This window comes from Trachymyrmex cornetzi, unplaced genomic scaffold, assembly GCF_001594075.2.
Source record: "Trachymyrmex cornetzi isolate Tcor2-1 unplaced genomic scaffold, Tcor1.1 scaffold21, whole genome shotgun sequence".
Lineage (NCBI taxonomy): Eukaryota > Metazoa > Arthropoda > Insecta > Hymenoptera > Formicidae > Trachymyrmex > Trachymyrmex cornetzi.
In genome coordinates this window covers 844,857-867,056 of record NW_017296741.1, presented here as the reverse complement: position 1 = coordinate 867,056, position 22,200 = coordinate 844,857, and the positions used below count along the sequence as shown (strand labels likewise).

At 38.7% G+C, this 22,200-nt stretch overlaps 1 protein-coding gene across 3 annotated transcripts in view; it reads right to left on the bottom strand.

Moving 5' to 3' along the window:
• Positions 1-759: 759 nt before the first annotated feature.
• Positions 760-22,200, bottom strand: part of centrocortin (cerebellar degeneration-related protein 2-like) — a 49,131-nt gene continuing 27,690 nt past the window's right edge. Inside the window, exons 1-7 of one of the 3 annotated variants that reach the window (XM_018505634.1) lie at positions 7,515-7,695; positions 6,157-6,269; positions 5,749-5,897; positions 4,901-5,102; positions 4,275-4,543; positions 3,928-4,081; positions 760-2,477 (exon numbers count right to left, since the gene is read on the bottom strand). In XM_018505634.1, the coding sequence (XP_018361136.1) occupies positions 1,230-2,477; positions 3,928-4,081; positions 4,275-4,543; positions 4,901-5,102; positions 5,749-5,897; positions 6,157-6,269; positions 7,515-7,638 (2,259 nt within the window). In that variant the 5' untranslated portion in view covers positions 7,639-7,695 and the 3' untranslated portion in view covers positions 760-1,229. Of the gene's footprint in view, positions 2,478-3,927; positions 4,082-4,274; positions 4,544-4,900; positions 5,103-5,748; positions 5,898-6,156; positions 6,270-7,514; positions 7,696-22,200 lie in introns of those variants that run through there. The other 2 variants (XM_018505636.1, XM_018505637.1) reach the window with 2 other exon arrangements.

The window sequence follows — 22,200 nt, the reverse complement described above, 5'->3', positions numbered from 1 at the left end:
TTTATTTTCTCTGAGAATCTGTTTTATAACAATCACGTATAGAGGATAAGATGGTACAATTTCGAATACGGATACAATTTTGAATGAAATAAGACTCGAATCGGTGGCACGAGTGGCAACATGCCCTAGGTGGTCGACTCACAATCCGTGGATTCGAGTTCGATTCCTACACCAATGCCCCATATACGCGATTTTTCGCGTTTAGGAGAACGCCTTGCGAGTAAATACCAAAACTGTGTTTTCGTTTAAAGAGCACTATTGCTCTAATATGTCTTATCCGCGATATCCTAATTAAGTCACAGAGATATAGAAAGGCTTAAGGTCTATGTGAGACTTTGATTTGATATGAGATAAAAATTGTGAATTGACTGTGTATGGCTTCTGTCCCCGAAAAGGCATACACTGGATCAGTAGATCTTATCGCATGGTATTGTGAACCTTACAAGTGGTTGAAAAACCATACAGGAGCTTAAAGAAGAAGAAAAAGAAGATATGCATCCAAATTCGAGTGCAAGTTTGGCAACATTAATCTCATTGTGTGGAGGGTATTGAAGGGAACCACCAACCAGAAAGAACCAAACTTAAACTCGAAAATTGGATTCACATCTTATTTCGTTCAGATTTGTGCTACATTGGAAATTGCACCACCTTACCTTATTCGATAGAGCGCGAAAAAGGATAAAGTGACTTAATACGATAAAGAATTTATTTATTTATACGTACAACATCATCACAATACTCATACCTATAAAATACAAAAGCTAACACACCACGCTTGTTGCTGACATGCACTACCTCCCCGGGAGAAAGTTATACGTTATCGAAGAGTAGTGCGAGTTTTAAAGTCGGAAGTTGATATTTTGACACGGAGAGTAAATGGCACATTGATAAATTTTTCTCTTCTCCGTAACGACTAACGACGGTGCCACAGGGGGTCAATACTCGTCGTTGTATGTTCACCGCGTGGAAGGAAAGGGGATATACAATGAAATATGAAATGCTCAAACTTAAAACTAATGCGGACGCGTTAATTAGTGCCTATATTATAGAAACATGCCGCTAAACGTATCCGCGTCGTTGAATATTTACAAGAAAGTACAAAACAATACTGGATCTTATCACGGGACGAATGATGCGTGATCAACGCGTGATATCTCTATCTTAGTCAGGATACAATCAGGATCGAAATCCAAATATAAAACTCTATGAACTTCGTTCCGTCCGTTCATTCATCCCGTTTGATTTCTACGATAATGATGATGATTATTGGCTCTGGATTTGTTGTTAGGCGTACGAAGAACTTCTGCATAAGACATCTCTAATCGCTTCAGCCGAGCCACCTCTTCCGACGCGGTACTAGGTTTGAAATCCTTGTACTCGTAATTGTTGTGCTGCTGTTGCTGTTCGTTCGAACCACGACCGTACAGCTTCTTATCCCTTGACCGATTCGGATATGCGTTGTGCTGACCATTCCACGCACCGGAGTGCTCATGCTCGGCAGGATTGAACGGTTTGAATCTCCTTCGGCCGCTGTTGGGCTTGGCCGGGACGAATTTCGGATTCGTCGTGGGAATAACGTCCGGTGTGGTCGACCGGTCGTTGAGTTGCGCCTTCTTAGTGGCGTTCTTTTTCGCCGAGGACTTCTTGCGAACGCGTAAATTAAGAGACACGTAATCCAGTCTGCAGCTTGCGTCCTTTGCGGGCTGTTGATTCGCGGAGGTATTACTGGACTTGTCAGATTGTTTGCTGTCCTTCGGATTGGCCGGACTGGCGGACTGTACCCTGAAGACCGGTTCCGAAACCACTGACGATACCATGGAGGACATGATGCTTTGATTGTCATCCGTTGCCTCGCTTTGCAAATCTTCTTGAAACGACGCGTCGTACTTCGTCTGCGATGTAGCAGGTTCGTCCAGCAACGGTAACTTCTCACCCTCATCTTTCGCCTCAGCTGCCCGTTTCAAAACGCTGAAGATCTCGCTGAAGAGCTGTCGATACTCGGGCGTCTTGCGGAACCTGCTCTCGAATGGACTGTTGTCATCGTAAATGCTGAACTTGCAGTCTTCGCCGTCAGCGATGGAACATAGGAATGAACCCGGCCTGCCGTCTGTCTGCGTCGCCTTATTGCTGGTCTCGTCCGAGAAGCCTGAAGACGACGTCTCAGCTTCGGAGAAATCTGTCGGAGTGGCCGAGAAGGGTTTCTTGCCGGCGCTCTCAGGTTTGGTTCGCGAAGCGGTCTTGATCGATTCCGGAGCAGCAGCAACCTCGGCCTCGGAAGCAGCAGGATAGAAATTGTTAAATTCTCCGGACATCTCCAACTCTTCCTGCAACGACATGCACGTCGCAGGTGTGGCGTCCTTGCGACGGGGCTGACAGTGTCTCTGCACCTCCAACAAGGCTTGATACTTCTCTACCAAGACCCGATAAGGATTCGCGCTGTCCAGTTCGTCGGTACCTTCATTTTTGCTGCATGTATCCTGTGTGCAGGTAATTAACGTGTGTGCAGTTGAAATTATGAAAATGATTATGACGATGAAATTCGGTTATGATTAATACGAATATTTAATTAGGGAAGAGTATACGTACGCGAGAAAAGCGATCAGCATTCAAATTTTACTACAAATCTAGAATCTCATAGGAAGTCACATATAATTTTTATATCAATATAAAATGTTATACGTAACTTTTTTTATTTATTTCTTCATTTCAATTTACGTTAGTATAATTATATGAAACGTTGCATAGAAATGAAGGATAATTGGAAGCAGAAAGGCAAAGGCCAGATTTATAGGATATTAAAGATTGCAAAAAGTTCTTTGAGAAGATGTATTTTATTTAAAATCTTATAAATCTGGCACTTATACATTGTACAAAGTAATCAATTAAAATCATTCGACTAGACGCAGCGATTCCAATAACAAGAGCCATCATGCTTAGAACAACAGCACAAGCACAAATATTTACATTTACTTATTCTAGGTCCTTAACACTGCCGAGAAATGGACGCAGTCTTGATAGTCTTTAGAAATTAAATATAGTCAATTTGCCGCAGTATATATTGGATATTATAATTGTCTTGACATTCATTAAAAAGGCACTTTATGCTTGAATAAACAATTAAATTTTTTTTAAATAATAAATTAATTTTTCTTATATATATTATTAATATATTATGTACATCTATATTTGCGCGTCATTTCAAGAAAAAATATCGTCAAAATAAAATTTATTAAACATTAACATTAATTATATATACATAGAATAGCAATTATATACAATAGTAAAGAGTTAATTTTTAAATGTTAAATGTATTAAAATCTTCATCGTTCCTAGGAAGTTGAGATTATCTTGGAGCATAGACTTCCATGTCCTAAAGACATTCAGAGAACAGCCCTATGTTCTCTCAATATCTTAAGGACATTTGCAGGATATCTCTTGGATAAAGTATGTTGTGTGGGAATTGATTAAATTTTTTTCTGCGCATATATCGAGTTAAAGAATTTTTGATTTCTGATGTCTGAACAGCCAAAGTTTAAAAACAATAAGAGACATTTTACGCAGAATAAACAACGGTATTTGAAAAGGCGCGAGCAATATCGGAACAATGACATGGGCTCTAATAACATAGATAATTGCTTCGGAAAAATGAAATAATAACAACGGCACTTTCGTGTAAGTAAATATCCTCCATAACAACGAACTATACCATTTATGTTCTGTCTTTGGCTTGGATTTCGCAAAGTTTGTCACTTCCTAAAGCAGATAAAAGATAATTACTATTCTAGGCAAGCATAACTGATCAAAAGAAGCGACATTGTAACGACAGACTCGAGCAAAAAAAGACTTGATTCATGCAAACGCAGATTAATAAACGGTAGTTCGCAAGAATGAACCAAATGTTAAGAAAAAAAAAAAAAGAAGAAATACCTGTACAGTCAATTCGGAGTCGCGCTGATTCTCGCTGATTAAAGACTCGGCCATACTTATGTCATCATACTCTTCCTGATCTAGCATTATGGAAAGTTCGTCGTGCGTCCTCGTGTCCATGCCGCGCAAACAACGCCCGCACAACTGACCTCGTCTGTAAAGACATTTTCACTTGTTTCACAAATATCGTCACGTCGATATCTTCATACAAAATTTTATGCCGATAACATGCAACTTCTTACGTTCCAATTTACTCTCATTTAGATGAATTTCTTGTCGCGATGTAGCTTTTAATTAGGTATATGGAGCGATCTACAAGAAAGGGAAACGAATGAGAACGCACGTACCTGACTTCCTCTAAGGTGCTAATCTCGTCCTGCAGACTCTTTACATCTTGCGCCTTGTTACGCCACTCCGTTAATTGTTCTTCCAATGCGCTGTTCTCCTGCAACAAGGTAGTCAGTTGCTGACTGAGTTCGGATACCTTCTTCTGTTCCCTAGCCCTTTGATTACGAGCGTCCTGCAGCTGCGTCAGCAGTGTGGTCATCTCTTCGTCACTCGCCGCAGTAACTTCGATTGTCTCTTGGGAGGACTTCGATGAACTCGGGGCAGCTCTCTGAACAAAAGTGTCAATTCCTTTCTTGAAGACTCGGAAAGCAAAGAATAATCAAACAACACGCATGTCAAAAACGGAACATAAAATTTTTTAAAAACGTCTGAAAGACGTCTTAGATATTCATAGATCTTATATTCAAGACCGTCTATAAGTACAGTCTTAAAAAGTCACGAACCAATCAGAGAGCCATATTAACGTTTTAAGACATTACTTAAGACAATCTTGAAATAAAAACAGACTATAAATACCGGCCATAGACTCTTTGCAAAAGACGTCATGAAGGTATTTTATGTCCCGATTTTGTACTTGGCGTTGTCTGGGATGTTATGTTACATGAAATATGGAAACCATTTGTACCTGTTTCTCGCTGCCACCTTGCGTATCCGAAGTTTCCCAATCGGTACTCTGTTGCTGTTGCAGTTGTTGTTGCTGATGTTGTTGTTGCGCATTATTCCTAGACGGGCTCGTGGCATGTTGGCGCAGTCGTTCGGTCAGGTCGTCAATCTTCTTCTGAAGCTCTTCGCATCTTACTTCCAGATTCTCGATAGTCACGGATTGGCTGGTCGCGCGCAAATCGTTATATGATTATCAGTAGGAGTCTCGTTATTGCGGAACGTTGCACGGTATCGCAATTTCTCCGACGACCGGACATCTGTTCGAAATGTCGCCTCGTTCGGAGAAATGCGCAGCGCGTCTCCGGCAAAGTTTCTCCGGAATTTCGGGTCAATCGCGGAAAGCCAAAGCGTAAGGCGTCGAGCCCGATTTGTGCGAGAAGCACGTTGACCCCGAAATCCCAGACAGAATTGCACATCGTATATCGTTAATAATAGAAAAGCTTATTGTTGGGAGAAATAGATTCCATTAGGGAGATTAGAATGGTGTTAAATAGGAAAATCATACTTAATAACTTTCCATGAACTTTAATTGTATCAGACGGTGCATGAATTATGCATTTAGAAAGGTGAGCTTAGAACGGTTCACGTAGCCAATACAATACGAAGCTAACAAGATATAATAACAGATCTCGTTAGGCCGGCACTTTTCCGCGATACTTCTAATATAATCTTATCTGGAATATCAAGCGGTACATTTCTTTCGAATGAGAATGCCAATTTTTCTTTCTTCATTTTTTCCTCATTCGAAAATCATTTCGCCAATCGAAGAAATGGCGTAAAAAAAAAGAGGGAAGAGAAGATAACGCCTACCTTTTGATCAGTTTCTTATCGCTCGTGTTCTCGATCACCAGGTGATGATTCGCACGTTCCAGATCTTGCACGCTAACTTCCAGCTGTTCGTAGACTTTCAGGCGTGTATTGTTCACCTCCCTCAGGGCGGCAATCTGCTTTTTCATGTACTGCGGAACGAACAAATAACACGCGTATTCATCGGGCAGTGCAATTTCGAGGTTGAGCAACTCCGCAAATCGTTACGATTCGAATTTTCTTACTATACCCCGCGATTGTCGCTATTCAAGTCTTGTACGTTACAAAAATGCCATACGGAAAACGCGGAAGCTATTAGTAAAATTATCAGAAAATAACCGAAGTGTAACCGGTTTGCCGTGGGCAACAATTATCATTTAAACAATTACTCGCGGAAAGATTTATAGTAACCTCGATTTCTTGCGTCTGTTCCTCTTCGGTAGCTTGGTGCAGCTTGATGATGTTCTCCAGCTCCTTATTTCGTTCCAGGAGGGTCTTGCCGAGCTCCGCCGCCAACTGTAGATCTGCACAAAACGTGAGGCGTATTTTTGCATGAATGCTTCCTTGCACGAGCGCATTTCTTGTTTTTAATCTATCTGGATTGAATCTCTGATAGGTACGCGCCGGGAAGAGGGAATCGAAGCGTGAACGATAATTTCAGTTCCGGATCATCGTACTGAACCTGAGGGAATCCGCAAGGAATATCTACGTTGATGGAATCGAAATCGTCCCGGGCTCGCTTCGAATGATAATTACGCAGCCTGCCGAGCGACGGTTACAGGTTGCAGGTTGCTGGTTCACGCTCGCGGCACTCCCTCATTCTGACACCGGCTAGGGCCAAGGACCTTCTCGCGGTGAGCAAACGACCGAGCTACCGTTTCGCAGTACTCGGTGCTCGGTGTCGCGATGGAACAACGTGACCCGCGAAGTTCACGGACGGAATTCTCATTTTCTTAATTGACTTTTAAATACTTTTAAATGCCACGGAGCACGGCATAAAACTGCCGCAAAACTGTTTCCCTACAGATTCCAGTACTGAACTGAACATCTACGCAATAAAACAGACGCATACGGAAAGAATTATTTTGCTGGAGTATCTAAACATTTAGCTAGATAGAGATCTGAAAACAATTTTGTTGAACCATCAAAATAATTACATAGGAATTTCAAGATGATAAATAATGCTGCAAAAAGTTTCGACATTTAGCAACCAGCTTGAACGCCCTACATAATTATTTGGATGGTGCAACAAAGTTATTTTCAGATCTGTACTTATATAGCTAAGTTTTTAGATGTTTCAACAAAACCATCCTTTCTATCGGTATATCTTTATAGATCTTTTTGGTGGAGTGGAGATGCCTTTTCCATCCTTTTTATACACTTAAAGAAATATAGTAATAGCAATTGTATAGATGACAACTATACAAGTTTTATATGTATATAGAATTAATGTATATAGTTATTCCAGTTACAAAATAGTTTATTTGACAATGTAAATTAATTCTACATAATAATATAAAATTGTTATGTATTAGTTATTGTTATACTTATATAGTTGCCGTCTGCTTTTCTCTAAGTATACGTTCTTCGATCACAACAGTTATAATTCGACACACGATCGCAAATAATCTACCACTTCTCTAACGTTATCACTTCTTTCATAATAAACACCATCCTCTTGATCACAACAACAACACCACACATTATGGCACCGTCAACATTTCCCGCACAGATTCCAATCATCTCCTCTTACGTCCGCGTTTACTTACTACTTTCGGAGGAGGATCCCTTAAGACTCTTAAGGTACGCGAGCTCGATAGAATAATCCCAGCCTTCTAACGAGTTGGTCTGGGTCTGCGGGTCCCAGACCATGTCCACGCTCTGCCCACTCATGGCTCGCTCGTGATGGAACCTGCCAGTTCCCGTCGTTGCCCTTTCTGACACACAACCGGTTCCGTCGGAGGCAGCCGGTCTTCTGTGGCTCTGTGGTAGCCAGCTCGATCGAAACGTCGTGTGCCCACCGAGCGGTAATCCAACAACTCCTTCCTTTCTCGCGCTCGTCTCCCTCCCCTTTCCTTTCTTACGCTTCAGGCCCCGACTTTTGCCCCCGTCGTCTCACTACATCGTCAATATCGTCATTTCGATCGAGGGGGGGGGGGGTTTTGGGTCTCACTTCACTACCCGGCCACTTTCCAGCAGTTCTGAATTTCGGATAAGCGCCGAAGAGCAGTGACACTTGGACTGAGCTTGGGCCCCGTTGAAACGGGAGGAACATTAACCTTTGGGAGAGTAGCACTAAATCTATCATAAAGAAAATGTTCATTCTCTGATTATTCCGACGAATAACGATAAATCAAATCTTTCGCCGTTCTCTCTCTCGGAAGCACTTAGCTCCCCTAAGTGCTCTTTCAGTACTCTCACTCCGGAGTCCTCATCCTTTCCCTTCTGCCTTTCTACGTGGCTCGTTCCCGTCGTTTGCGGGATGATCCGGCGCGATAAGAGAAGGTGTCCCACTTCTGAGATCTTTCGTCGCGCGCGCATATCTTCCCACCGAGGGAAATGGGGGCTGTAGGTTGACGAGGCAGGGTGATCTGACAGGTGATGAATGAGGAAAATCGTCGTGCTCATCGTTCGCTTGAAAATTCGTATAAATTGTGTAAGCTCACTTATAGATAGTATTTGTAGATGGATCTTATATTTGAGACCGTCTTAAGTACACTCTTAACATGTCGTGAATCAATCAGAGGCCGGTATTCGTAGTCGGTTCTTATATTTAAGACTGTCTTAAGAACCCTAGTCGAAATTTTGCTCCTTAATTTTAAGACGTATATAGACTTTAAATATGACGTACGTAGACTCTAGAGATTTATAATAGATTCTAATCTAATAAATTAAGCTCCTTGTGTTGAGCCTGTAAATGGCAGTTATTGCAAGATTTCCTATTTTTAGAAACAAACGATATTGTATGTATTACAGCTTCTGTATGGCAGTTATTGCAAGATTTCCTATTTTTAGGTTCAAAAGAAGTTTTCTAAATAGAAGCTGTATTAAAGTTAAATTTATTATTAAAAGAGGCTCTATTTATTCAAGTATCAAAACAGGTTTATAAGGTTCAATTGAGGTTGAAAGAGATTCAAAGTAGAACTAAAATTTCGGCTCGGGAATACTCTTAAGATGTCATGAACTAATCAGATAACCGTATTAGCATTTTAAAACATTACTTAAGGTAAAATAAAAACAGATTATAAATACCGCTAGAGAATGCCTTCGCATATTCGCATTTTCCACGACGATCGGATGAACAAGACGTAGACGTCAACAATACGCTTCGCTAACAATAGGATGACGAGTAAGTTTTTTCGTTAAAACTAATCGTGGTCATTCCATTGTTTCCAAGTGTATTATTAATTAATCCGGTGCTACCAGACGAATAACAGCGATTAAGCCGCGCCGTTCCTGCGTATCAATGTTTAGTTACGTTACGTTAATAGTCGACAAAACCTTGATCCACTTGGACATAATGGCGAATGCAACAATCGGCAACGCACTGCATGTAAAAGCTTTATCGGATGTCGTTTGACACGTTCACTATCCAACGTTAAAACTGGTGAACGTTAAAATAGTAGAATGAACATAAATATTCATACGTGTTTATATAGCTTTCCCCATATGTTGTCTGGGACTCATTCTATAGAAAGGATTGTTGAACAGCGTTTGAAACGTTGCAAAAAATGTACGAGAATTTGCGGAATAATTTGAGAATGGCATCTAACTCGTACATTTCACAAACATTCGTGCAGATCCGGACAATCCCGCTACGTTACCGGAGTTCGTGAATCATTTATACATTTCGTATCCTATCTGATTGCTTTGGAACGAATCCAACTCCTATTGTTTCTAATGAACCATCAATCAGATTCAACCTGACGTTACGATGACCTCCGAAAACATCGGCCCAGTGCCCTCGTTACTCGCACAATCACGAGAGACGGACATTACCTGCCGTATCGCGATCAACAAGTCAAAAAAAGAAAAAGGAAATTCCATTCTTTCGCTTTTGACGTTTCGCCGCTACGTCAGTTTAATGACACGGTCAGTGGTAAACCAACCGTTACGAGGAGGAATCGCGCGAACGATATACGAGGTGTAGGTAGATATATCCAAGAAGTAAGCGAAGATGATAAATTTCTGACGTGTTCCGTTGACCCTTAAGCCTCAGCCTATTAGCAACAAAAGCCGTTCTCGCGTAGGAAACGTATAATGCAGCATAACGTATGCATATGTGCGGGAAAAGTGGTACGCGAGAAATCGATGAGTTTGTCCAGAAAACGCTTCGCTTCGTCCTTCTTCGCTGCTCTATGGAAATAGTCATCTTACTGCAAATGCAGATTCGCATACAGAGAAAAATGTAAAGTACTCTCTAGATTCTTTGGAGTAGAATCTCACTCGAAAGAGTGAGAACTAAGATAGTTGAAGAAGAGTGGCTCAATTTTTAATCTTCAAGAGTGAGAGATTTCACTTTTAACCCTTGGACATCACACTTATTTTCGTTGGACGACACACATGGATCATTCTTGTCCGACTCGATTTTAAGGCTCTTAAAGTGCTCGAAAAATTCTGTAAAAATTCACACATATTCTTTAAGGTCTCTACTAAATTATTTTGCTATGCAAACATTGGAAAAAATGTTTAGAAAAATTATGAAAATTACTTTCTGCACCAGAAAAAGAAAATAATTCAGTTTTGATATAAAAATTGTAACTTTGATTTTTTAAGAAAAAAGCAGTTTTTGATTTTATTAAAGTACAAAAATGATTATTTTTAATGCATGGACACGAAAGATCTATGTGTGACGTTTGAAGGTTAATAATGATAATTCACTCTGAAAGTTTTAGGGTGCGATTCATATAATGCTGCAAATACTTCGTTGGCCAATCAGAAGAAAAAATTTTATGAATTGGTCAAAGAATGCTTCAAAGCATTTGCAGCGTGAAGATCGAGAATTGCATCATAATATGTGCTAGATTCTAGTAAATTTTACTGCATTGGCAGGTTCATACAGAGGGTCAATTTACGTAAAACTTACTTTTCTAGTAAATAAACGATTACAATCATACTGTAAGGTACTTTTACTGGACTTTTACACTTCGTAAAGTAAATCTATATAAATATATCGTATATCTCAATAGAATTCACTTTATCGAATACCTTTGCCTTAGTGCTTATAAAATTTACTTTACTGCGCGATAAAAATCTTGTATAAAATACAAGTATATAAAATCTTGAAAGTTGTTCATACCTGAGAATAGTATGATTTACTTTACTATAAGATAATAATCACTTGATTTACTACAATTGTATTATAATATACTTTTTACCTCGCACTTTCAGTATTTTTACTTTCAGACACGTAGAATAATTGTCATAAATTTGGCAAAAATAGCCAGAATATTTTTACTATTGTAGTTTTGTAAGATAAAAATTACTCAAGCAACTTTTTCTTCGTGCGAAGTCGCAGCAGAATCCAATTAAGTTCATCGTTCTCGTCGTTACGTTCGCGAGATATCATTACTAGAAATGATTGGATAAGGAGAGCCAACTTACGAGTAACAAGTATCATTCGCTGATGCCACCGTCGCGATTAACCCCCGTGGAGTCCTCGTACCTATACTAGGAACCCCCGCGATAATAATGATTCGTTACCGCTTCTGGTGAAAGTCTCACTTTTACGCCGGCTGGAGAGATTGCGCAATAGTATTAATATTTTTTTTTTTTCTTTCTTTTCGACGCCGTGGCGAGTTTACGCGGATAAATTGTACGTTGGGAACGGCGAGCGTTATCGGGAAAAGACCAGTCCGGCGACAGCCAAATTAGAGCGTTTCGCGAGGCACTTTGCGGTACTCGAAACTTGTTCCGCGCGACATAATGCATCCGACAGCACCGAATAACTTGGCGAGCTTATACGTTTGAAGGTTTGCACTTTCCTTATGCGCTCGAAAGGTCAAGCCGATGCACCTGCGCACCGTTCAAATCCCGCAACAATAGACCTCCGTTTTTTTTCTTTCGCCCTCCCTCTTCCTCCACCCCCGCCGCCCGTCAGTCCTGATGAAGAGATTAATAACGTTTCGCCCGGAACATTCTCAGGAGAAAGTATCCGACGCGAGGGGGAGTTTAGATTCTATTCCGAGGTCGTCGGGTCATATTCCAGTCGAAATATCACGCCGATCGGCTTCCCGCACACATCCTTGCCACGCGGAACACGTGGAGAGTCCAGGCGAGTTATTTCGCTCGAGTCAACTCTCGAACCGTCGGGAACGTTGTTTCCGACTTTTGGTGTCGCTTTCGTGTTCGCTTCGTTAGATAAACTCTTCCGCCTACGTGTCTCGATACCAGTTTATTAGCCGCTCGCACCACGCCCTGCGATAAGTACTCATACATCGCACGAAGCGAAACGAAAGTGGGAAATTGAAAGCAACGAAATGTTGCTCTCTTGAAAAATGTAGAAACCCTCCGATCGAAATCTGGTCACGAGATAGCAATCTGATTGGACCGACATTTTTCATTAAATCGCGTTGGTCAGAGCGAAATAACACACGACTTCTTTCTCTTTCTTTCAAAAAATGATTTTAAAATATCTAAAAATTTAGGTAGATTTACAGTCCGTTTTTATTTCAGGACTGTCTTAAGTAATGTCTTAAGATACTAATACAACAAGAGAGTCGTATTCATAGTTGGACCTTGTACTTAAAGTTTCCTTAAAATCTTTAGATACTTTGTAGTCAATGAAATAATTTGTATAATATCTGAAAATAAATTTAAGGAAACTTTAAATATAATAGGCTTTCTACAACAAGTCATTACCTATAAGTCTTAAGTCGTAAGAAATTGACTAGTCAAGTCAATTATTCTTCGCACATTCAATTGTGATTGGTCAATTTCTCATGGCTTAAGACTTAAAGATTAGATAATGACTTATTGTAGAAAGCCTGTAAGTCCTGACTATGAACACGAGTATATATGATTGGTTTATGACATCTTAAAATTATACTTAAGACGGTTTTAAACTATAATTACAGATCTGAAAACAATATCCACAAATAACAATATCTAAATATCTAAAAATTTAGCTATAGCTAAAATCTGACTAGAGCATCTGAAAATAAATTTAAGGAAGCCTTAAATATAATAGGCTTTCTACAACAAGTCATTACCTATAAGTCTTAAGCCATAAGAAATTGACCAATCAAGTCAATTATTCTTCTCACATTCAACTGTGATTGGTCAATTTCTTATGGCTTAAGACTTAAAGCTTAGATAATGACTTATTGTAGAAAGCCTATAAGTCCTGACTATAAATATGAGCATATGATTGGTTTATGACATCTTAAGATTATACTTAAGACGGTTTTAAACTATAGTTACAGATCTGAAAACAATAACAATATCTAAAATTAGATCCAAAAATAACAATATCTAAAAATTTAGCTATAGCTAAAATCTGGCTAGAGTCTGATTAGAAGGGTCTTTAAAAAAACGATAATAAGATTCAATTATCAAGTCGATTGTAGCTAAAAGAAGGGAACCACATCGGAGTGGAGGTCGCAGACTCGATTTCATCGCATTGGTTGATGGTTACCGGAGCTTTCCTCCGACTTTCGCGTTCCTCAAGCGATAATATCGCAAATGCGATAATTAAGTGCATGTCGACGCGGCGGTAGGTACGAGTACACACGTGTAGGTGGAGAGAAGGCGAACATAACACACGAGATTCGAATATCTGTCCCAGTTGAAACGTGGTAGCACGATGCCATTCATGTACGCGTCCGCCCGCTCGCTCTCGCCTGGTCCCTCCTTCTCCTTCGTCTTTTTCGCCAAACAGGTAACTGGAGCCAGCGCATTCGCGATGTTAAGGCATCCCGTGGGCCGTGTTCCCAGCATTGTTTCGGGCCAAGCGTAAAACATTCGAACGACGCGCGAGGTGCCCGAGGTTCAACGACGTCGTCGAAAGCGCGCTGAAAGAGAGCACACACGTGGAATTTCGAGCGAAAACGCGCGGAAAGAGAAGGAATTAGAGATTAAAAACTTTCGAATTTTTTTCGTTGCACAAGGAAAAAGTGGTGCTAAAGTGTCTAAAAATTTAGCTAGATTAGAAAAAAATTTGTTTAAGCCATCAAAATAATTATGCAGGACGCTCAAACTGGTTCCAGAATGTTGAAACTTTTGACACTATTGACATCGATGCTCAGATTTCTCTATAATTATTTTAAAGGTCCAACAAAATTATTTTCAGATCTACTTTGACAAAAATAATAATATAATAATAATATAAATAATATAAATAAATATAACTAAATATAAATAGTGACTAAAAATTTACTTTAAAATAGTGCTAAGTAAATATTTATTTGTAGTAACTAAATATTTACTTAATAAAAAATGATAGTTAAATTAAATCAATGGTTTTTGTATCAAATAAATATATGTTTACATCTAGTAAATATTTACTTAGAACTATTCAAACAAATATTTATTAAAATTTGGTGTTTTTCTCCAATGTAGCTAAATTTTTAGATACTTTAGCAAAACCATTCTTTCCGTGCATCAATTGGCGACATTAAACAATCAATTACATTTTGTGATGTCTATCATGGATTGAAATAATCCAGTGTCACAGTGAAAATATTTCTCGGATAAATCAGACAAGGATTTAAATTATATGTCATCGCGTTATATTGACGAGAGAAGCGAAAAGTAAACAAACATTTGAAACTGTCACAGTCATTCTATTGACCGTAAGATGATTTAAAAAGCGTGTATTTCGCACAAAACTTTGTACTGAAATATTCTTTGCGCTCGTGAAATATTCATATATTCCTATCGCCAGCATTTTTATTACTGAATCCTCAAGTGCACTCGCTGAAGTCAACGGCCCTTTATGCTGGCATTCACCAGACTGACATTTAACGAAGTTCCTGACCATAGCTGACCGCGGTCCGACACGGTGCACGGTAACAACTACCGGTGTAATAATAACTGAATAATTTATAATTATACATTATTATCCCTGAGCGGATATACATTTATTACAGCAAAATGTACACGATACTTTCGGTACAAAAAGATCAATCTCAAAGATCGACGAGTTACATAGACTGGCGAACAAACCAGAAATATCGATGCGGCACACGCAATTCTGTTACACAAAACAGAAACTACGAGATCTACCTGGCGAAGGAAATTCAATATATGGGCGAGAGTATATCCGTCTTCGTGTTGCGCCGTCTTAACCACACTTTCCAGCTCTCCGACTTGAGTTTCAGCCCCCGGGAAACAGCCGCGAGATAGTTAACGTCTCGGCCTTTTACCAGTATCGCCTCAGGAAAGACATGAGAACTAAGAGCGCAAACTTCTTAAGTTGCAGCTCTGAAGCTACATTATCTGATATCGTTGAACGATCACCCATCGAGACTGTCCGACCGTTTGCAGCTCCGAAAGTTCAATCGGGATTTTTCTTTTTCGACAAAAAAGCGAAGACTAAGAAGGTACACCGGATGCGTTCTTTCGACAATACCAGCGGAAGCCGAGTGAAAGTACTTCAGTACTTTCGATCGTCGAAAGAACGACCGGCCTTGGCTATTTCACACATAATTATCAGTCATTATCCCGCATTCGTTCTATTAACAATTAAAACGTAACCGGTACTGTGTGTTGCGTGTATCTTCGTCAGCTTTTAACCCCTTCAGACTTGATTTTATTGGAACCATGTTAAAAAAATTTTTGTTTAATTCAATTCATGTGCACTCTCTTTAATAAATATATACTAAATAATTAATTTTTTTTCAAAATTTTGATTATTTCACCAACATATACATTATTATGTATATCTCAGATAATGTCGATAGAATTAAATAATTTCAATAATGCATGTTTTCAAATTTGTACATTACAATGTACAACGGAGAGGTTAAACGACTACTGAAGAGATAAAAAACGACTACTGAAAAGGTTAAACGATCGATCTTGTCCTATCAACGGATTAACGCTATGATCTACCGTAGCAAATTTTATTCTCCCATAACTAGTTAATCTTATTATAATAGAAACGGTATTACAACAGGAGCAATGAGAGGCTAAGCATAAAAGTTTAATCTTCTCTTTAATCTACATGTCAAATTAATCCTATCGCTCAAGGCCATTCCATAGCCGGTCGTTCCCTCTATTTCACCTTTGTAATTTAATTGGGAAAAAGTTGTCTCGCATTAAACGGGACGAGATCGTGAGGAAAGCGAACGGAACCGTCGTCGCGTAGTTTTTGCCCGGATTTTCACGGCGATTTCACATCGTCTTTTTCCATCAGCGCGCTGTCGTGTGGACGTCGAGAGTGAAGCGGAAGTAATATCTCTTGCGAATCTCTAGTTGGTACATCTGGCCCAAGCAATTAACGTGACGACGCGCCGTCGTCACCGCTGCCGTGAGAACTACCAATTTCATTCGGTATATATGTATAAATAAGGTTCGAGTAAGTAAAGAGATAAGACGCGAAGTCATCGCGAGACGAGATTTCCAACTCCTCTCGAGGATCAGCGAAGAAAGGAGGCTCGACTGCGATTCTGCTTGGAAGGACGAGTGCATGCCGATGCGCGCGTCCTCCGAGAAGTTCCAGAGTACCTCGTAAACTGCGCTTCGTAGCGCAGGAAGGAAGGAAATTATGCATATGCACGGGAAAGAATATTGATACCGTTCCGCGAAATAAATTCTCTTCGAGAAAAATTCACTTCCTGAGTTACAAAACCAAAAACTCTATACTTCGAGTAAAAGAGTTAATCGGTGAAAAATATAAAAAAGCCACATCGACGAATAAAATAAACGTTTCGACCCTTCAATTCGGATCCTTATCAATATAAAATATAAATCGAAATTACATAAGTAACGCAAATTCCAAGATGGTGGTTCTTGACAATTTAGTTCGTTTTTCTTTAACGTTTATTTTATTCGTTTTGTTACATTCACACGAAAATAAAGAATTTTCTGTGCATCCGAACAGCCGATGTGAGCTCTGATGGGCTTTTTTATATTTTTCACTAAAAGGTTTTTTCGAGCCTCATTTTATATATTTGTTTAAAAGAGTTAACTCATGGGTCGGTGTTTATAATCGATTCGTATTTCAAGAATTTTCTTGAAATGCTAATACGGCTCTATCTTTTCCTTCTTCTTTTCTTGAATATTGACTTTGATCTATTTATGTCATTTTGTAACATTGCTTAAGACAGTCTTGAAATACGAATCGATTATGAATATCTATGAGTTAACTTTCTTACTGAGGGCTGCGTTTAGAAATTTAATTTACCCGGGTACACCCACACACGGAGAGAATTTTCTTTTAAAATTTACCCTGAAAATATGGTGATTGTGGTACAATACAATATTAAAAAAATTTTTACCATGCACTTTAGTAAAATTGATCAAACTTATTTTATACTTTATTGTAGTTTTATTAATGAATGAGAGAGATTTATATTAAAATTCTTTGAAATACACCCACACACACACAATGTTGTCCCACACTGTCATATTTTCAGGGTAAATTCTAAGAAAAAATTCTCTCCGTGCATGAAAAGGCTGAAATATCTAAAAGTTTAACTAGATACAAATCTAAAAACAATTTTGTTAAACTATCAAAATAATACGTAGAAATTTCAAGCATGATGAGTAAATTGCTCAGAGCAATGCTGCAAAAAGTTTTAACATTCTAACAACCAGTTTGACCGTCCTATAATTACGTTTTGATGGTCCTCCAAAGTTATTTTCAGATGTATCTATTTTTAGATACTTCATTAAGATCGTTCTTTCCGTTTGATGAATAACAAGGATAAAATGATGTACCTTGAATTCTTGAACGCATTCCACAGTATTTTGAAATGTCGCTGTGGGTATCTTTGAGAAACTAAGAACTTGAAAGTGAATTCGTACAATTTCCTGCGTCCATAAACTGAAAGTTTGGTATAAACAACCATAATTTTGTTGAAATGTAATTACTAAAATTTTGTTGTTTTAATTATAATTTTGTTTTTTTACGAAATTTTGATCAGAACAACAATTTTATAATTAAAACCTAATCAAATTTTGATAAATCACATCAACAAGATTATAGTCGTTCATATCAAACAGTTCTCTTAGTGTATGCAAGCCCGAGACGGGAAATGATTCTAGAACAACTTGTAGAATGCCCTCATGCATCGCGGGATGATCATAGATAACGTGTATCGATATCGTGCCGCAGTCTGCAGCTATCAGAAAGTCGTAACATAGTAAGTATCTCCGAGCGCGCGAAGAATATGAGAAAGAAGGTCAACGTTACGGGATGCCCTGCAGGTAACGTTGCGGGATGCAGGATATTAGACGTTCAGTCTCCATAGAATATAATCGCTGGATTATAGCGATGAGATGACTATCTCCGCGATATGCTAATTTGATTTCCACGTCCGAGGCATTATCGTTTGAGCGCGCGCGATAATTAATCCACTAGTTAACATCGTATGAGCGGATACTTGGTTTGTTTTGGCGCACACAGGATGTCCTTTTACTCACAGATTTTGTGAGATTATTATATTTAAAGATGTACTCTCTCGGGACACACACCACATTCACGATTTGCCGGAAATTCTAGAAAACTTTTTTCACACCATTTTCCACGCGTCGATTCGGAATTTAATTGTATCTTCTTTAGGAGGGAAAAATAGAAAGACAGGATAATAGGCGGAGCCAGGGCGCGAGAATACGTCGCGTAATTTGGCACTTCGTTATGGTTGGAGGTCGACGAAATGTCTCGCAATAAGGAGAAAGACTCGTTAGCGGCGCACATCCTCTTCGCACGACAGACACCTTCCCACGCATAGCGATTGCGAGAAATAATAACCGCGTGTACAACGAGCCGTCCGGAGATCGCCATTATTTTCCACTGCTATTTTTCTCGCCGATCTCTATAGTCTCCATTAACGCAACACGCGAACACGTAACATCATCCTCGTGTCTGCCGGGAGGTCGTTCGCGCGATGCCGTGTAAAATCGAGTCAGTGTGCCAAACGTGATTTACCCGGCCACGCGTGGTACCGGCTGAATTCTTCGCTCGGGTCTTTTACTTTCACAAAAATTCACGTAGATCTGCGTGGGACGGTACATTACCGCACGATGCACCATTGCTGTCCAGTAAACGGGGACTACATGCATAAAATGAGGACTTTACAGTTTTGGAATAATGAAAACTATTTGCTAAAACTTAATATATATTTCTTTCAACAGTTGTAAGTAAACATTTATTTATAATAAATAAATATTTACTCAATAAAAAAGATAATTAAATCAAATTAGTGGTTTTTGTATCAAATAAATATGTGTTTACATTTTTTAGTAATATATTTACTTTAGAATTTATTTAAATAAATATTTATTAAAATTTAGTATTTTTTTCAGTGTACTTTGATCTTTTTCAATTTTACGAAATTGCGAAAAGAGGCATGTTGCACAAGCTCTATAAAGTTAGCAGGATCAAATCAGTAGAATCAAATAGGATCTATCGGAATTTTTAGTACTCATTTTGTATTAAATTGTACTATTAATGATAATTTTGTACAGTGTACTATTTCGAAAAATATCGTGACGGTGCTTTATATTAAGCTAGCAATTCCAAATAAAAGAAGAAAAGAGAAATCAATACGATTGAATTTGTACTATTTTGTACTGCCAAAAACAATTCTATATATTATGTGTCATTTCCAAGAAAACAGTGACGCTGATAGTTTAATATTTAAGCTGACAGGACCATAAAAAAAACAACAATTAAATATTAAATTAGCAGCGTCACTGTTTTCTTGGAAATAACATATAATATATAGAATTGTTTTTGGCAGTACAAAATAGTACAAATTCAATCGTATTAATTTCTGATATTATTTTTTTTTTTTCCTTTTATTTTAAATTGGTCCTGCCAGCTTAATCTTAAGGTAATACCACCACGATTTTTTTTGAAATGGTGCACTGTACAAAATTATCATTAATGGTACAATTTGGTACAAAATGAGTACTAAAAATTCCAATAAGTCCAATTTGGTCCTGCTAGCTTTATAGAGCTGCTTGTCATTTCAAGGGTGAGTCCACAATCTTGCTTTAAGAGGCCGTAAGCTGTAAGCTATAAGTTGTAAGTGACGATATATTGACCATAAAACTTACGTTTTTAGGCCATATATAAGAATTGGGTTTTGCTCAATTCGCTTAAATCTAACGATTAAAGCCTAAAGACTTCGCAAAAGCAGTTTAAAAACAAAAATTATTGTCACTTGATCTCTTTCGATTTATGACTTAAGGTCTCTTAAAGCAAAGTTGTGGACCTACCCTCGCAAATGCAAACACGCTTACTTGTAGAAAATAAACTATCTATGAATACGGAGAAATACGTCCTCGGAACGTATAATTTCAGCAGAGAATCATCAACTGTTTAACAAATAATAGATTTGAATAATAGATGTACAATGGTACCTTAATTGTTTCCGTTTCGGGATAAAATCTAACACATCCCCCCCGAGATGTGTTTGCCAACAATTAGATATTCTGACAAAAACAACCGTAACAATCTGCGTCCGAGTACCATCACTGTATTCATCGTGCGTGACACGATGGTATTCGAACCGAGTCGAGAGAGGAGAGTCGCCGCGTGTGCGTGGCGGTCAACAAAAATCATACGAGTGACCGCGTTGCATGCGAAGATGCACGCGGCCAAGTATCACGCGTCGCCGGTAACGAGAGAAACGAGCCTAACAATACCAAGATAAATTATGTGAACATGAAATTACATTTTATAAAGAAAAGTCTGCCTTGAAGCCACAGACATATCTTTCTCTTTTTTTCATATACACACCCTCGAGTGCACTGTTAAACGACGTCTACAATGAAATTTTGAGGCGTAAAACTTAAGCTTTAAACTCTAAGCAGCGAGAAATTGACCCATTACAATCGAATGTGAGAATTTCTTCCGGCTTAGTACTTAAAGCTTAAGTTTTACGTCTTAAAATTTTAAGTGGCGTCTACAATGAGACTTTAAGGCGTGAAACTTAAGCTTTAAACCTTAAGCCGTAAAAAAATGTCCAATCATAGTCGATTATTCTCCTCACATTTGACTGTGATTGGTCAATTTCTTAAGACTTAAGGTTTAAAGCTTAAGTTTAACGTCTTAAAATCTCATTGTAGACGCCGCATTATGGGCCTTCTAAAATTGACGACTGTGATTGCTCAATTTTTAGTTTTTGACCTTTGATTTATGACTAATGGCTTATTGTAGAAGGCCCATCATTGTAGACGCCGCTTTAGATATAAAAGGAGCAAATGATAATCCAATCTCTTAAGTTAAATAACATTTTGTTATTTTTAACTTCTATGTGTGTCAAAATGTAAATTAATCCATTTCTGGGCCACAGAACTGTGGTTAGTTTGAAAGTAAACATCGTCTATATTGATGTATTTAATAAATAATAAACCAAATTTGAGTCAAGTTTAATATATTTTCTTGAGTTAAATTGTTTAACTTTATTGTTTTAATCAGATTAACGACATATTGGGTAGAAGCAATAATGACTTGGAGAAATAATAAAAAGTAATTCAAATTAAGTATAATTTAACATTATGAATTTAATAATGAATGTTCCAGCGCAAAATCGACGTCCGGTCGAATTATATTCTAAAATCAACGCATCCAAGGAGCGGATCGGATCGCGATCGACGAGAGAAAAACTTGTGCAATTAATTGTACCTGGTAATGCCACTTTTGATTTATGGCGATATCGTGCGTGAAAGAGTCGAGAAACTGGCGCAGCGTTAAACATCGTCCGGAAATGTAAATTACTCTCGCGAAAATTACTTTGGTTTTCCACGCACGAGGAGGCGAGAAAGCGTTACCATTCCATGCACACTCATTCTGAATTTTTCTCTGTTTTTTTTTTCCGCGCAACGCCGAGACGTTCCCTGAGTAAATATCAAGTCGAAGCGACTATACAATCTGAATAATCAATGTTGGGGACACGAAGTGATTGTGCTCGAGAGAGATCTCCTCGCCGCAAAAGGCGGCAAATAAAGGAGAGGAAAAAAAAAGAACGAAACAATTAAAGAGAGAAAGAGAAGCGTCGATAAATCCATTATTTTGTATATGAGTCGTATTACGTGCGTGCATAATTCTTTCATTCGCGCAACGATCTCGCGCGGTACGCCGAGCGTGACCTTCGCGCGCGCGTTACGAGATTTTTATAATTCGTTCCACATTCGGCCTTTTCGCACTGACGTAACAACCTGGCGCGCGATGTATGAACGTACATACATACATACATGCATACACGTCTCGCGTGATGGAACGTGGAAACGATACCGTCGCGGTATTACCTCGTTCGAAAGGGAGGCCGCGCGACTCCGCGC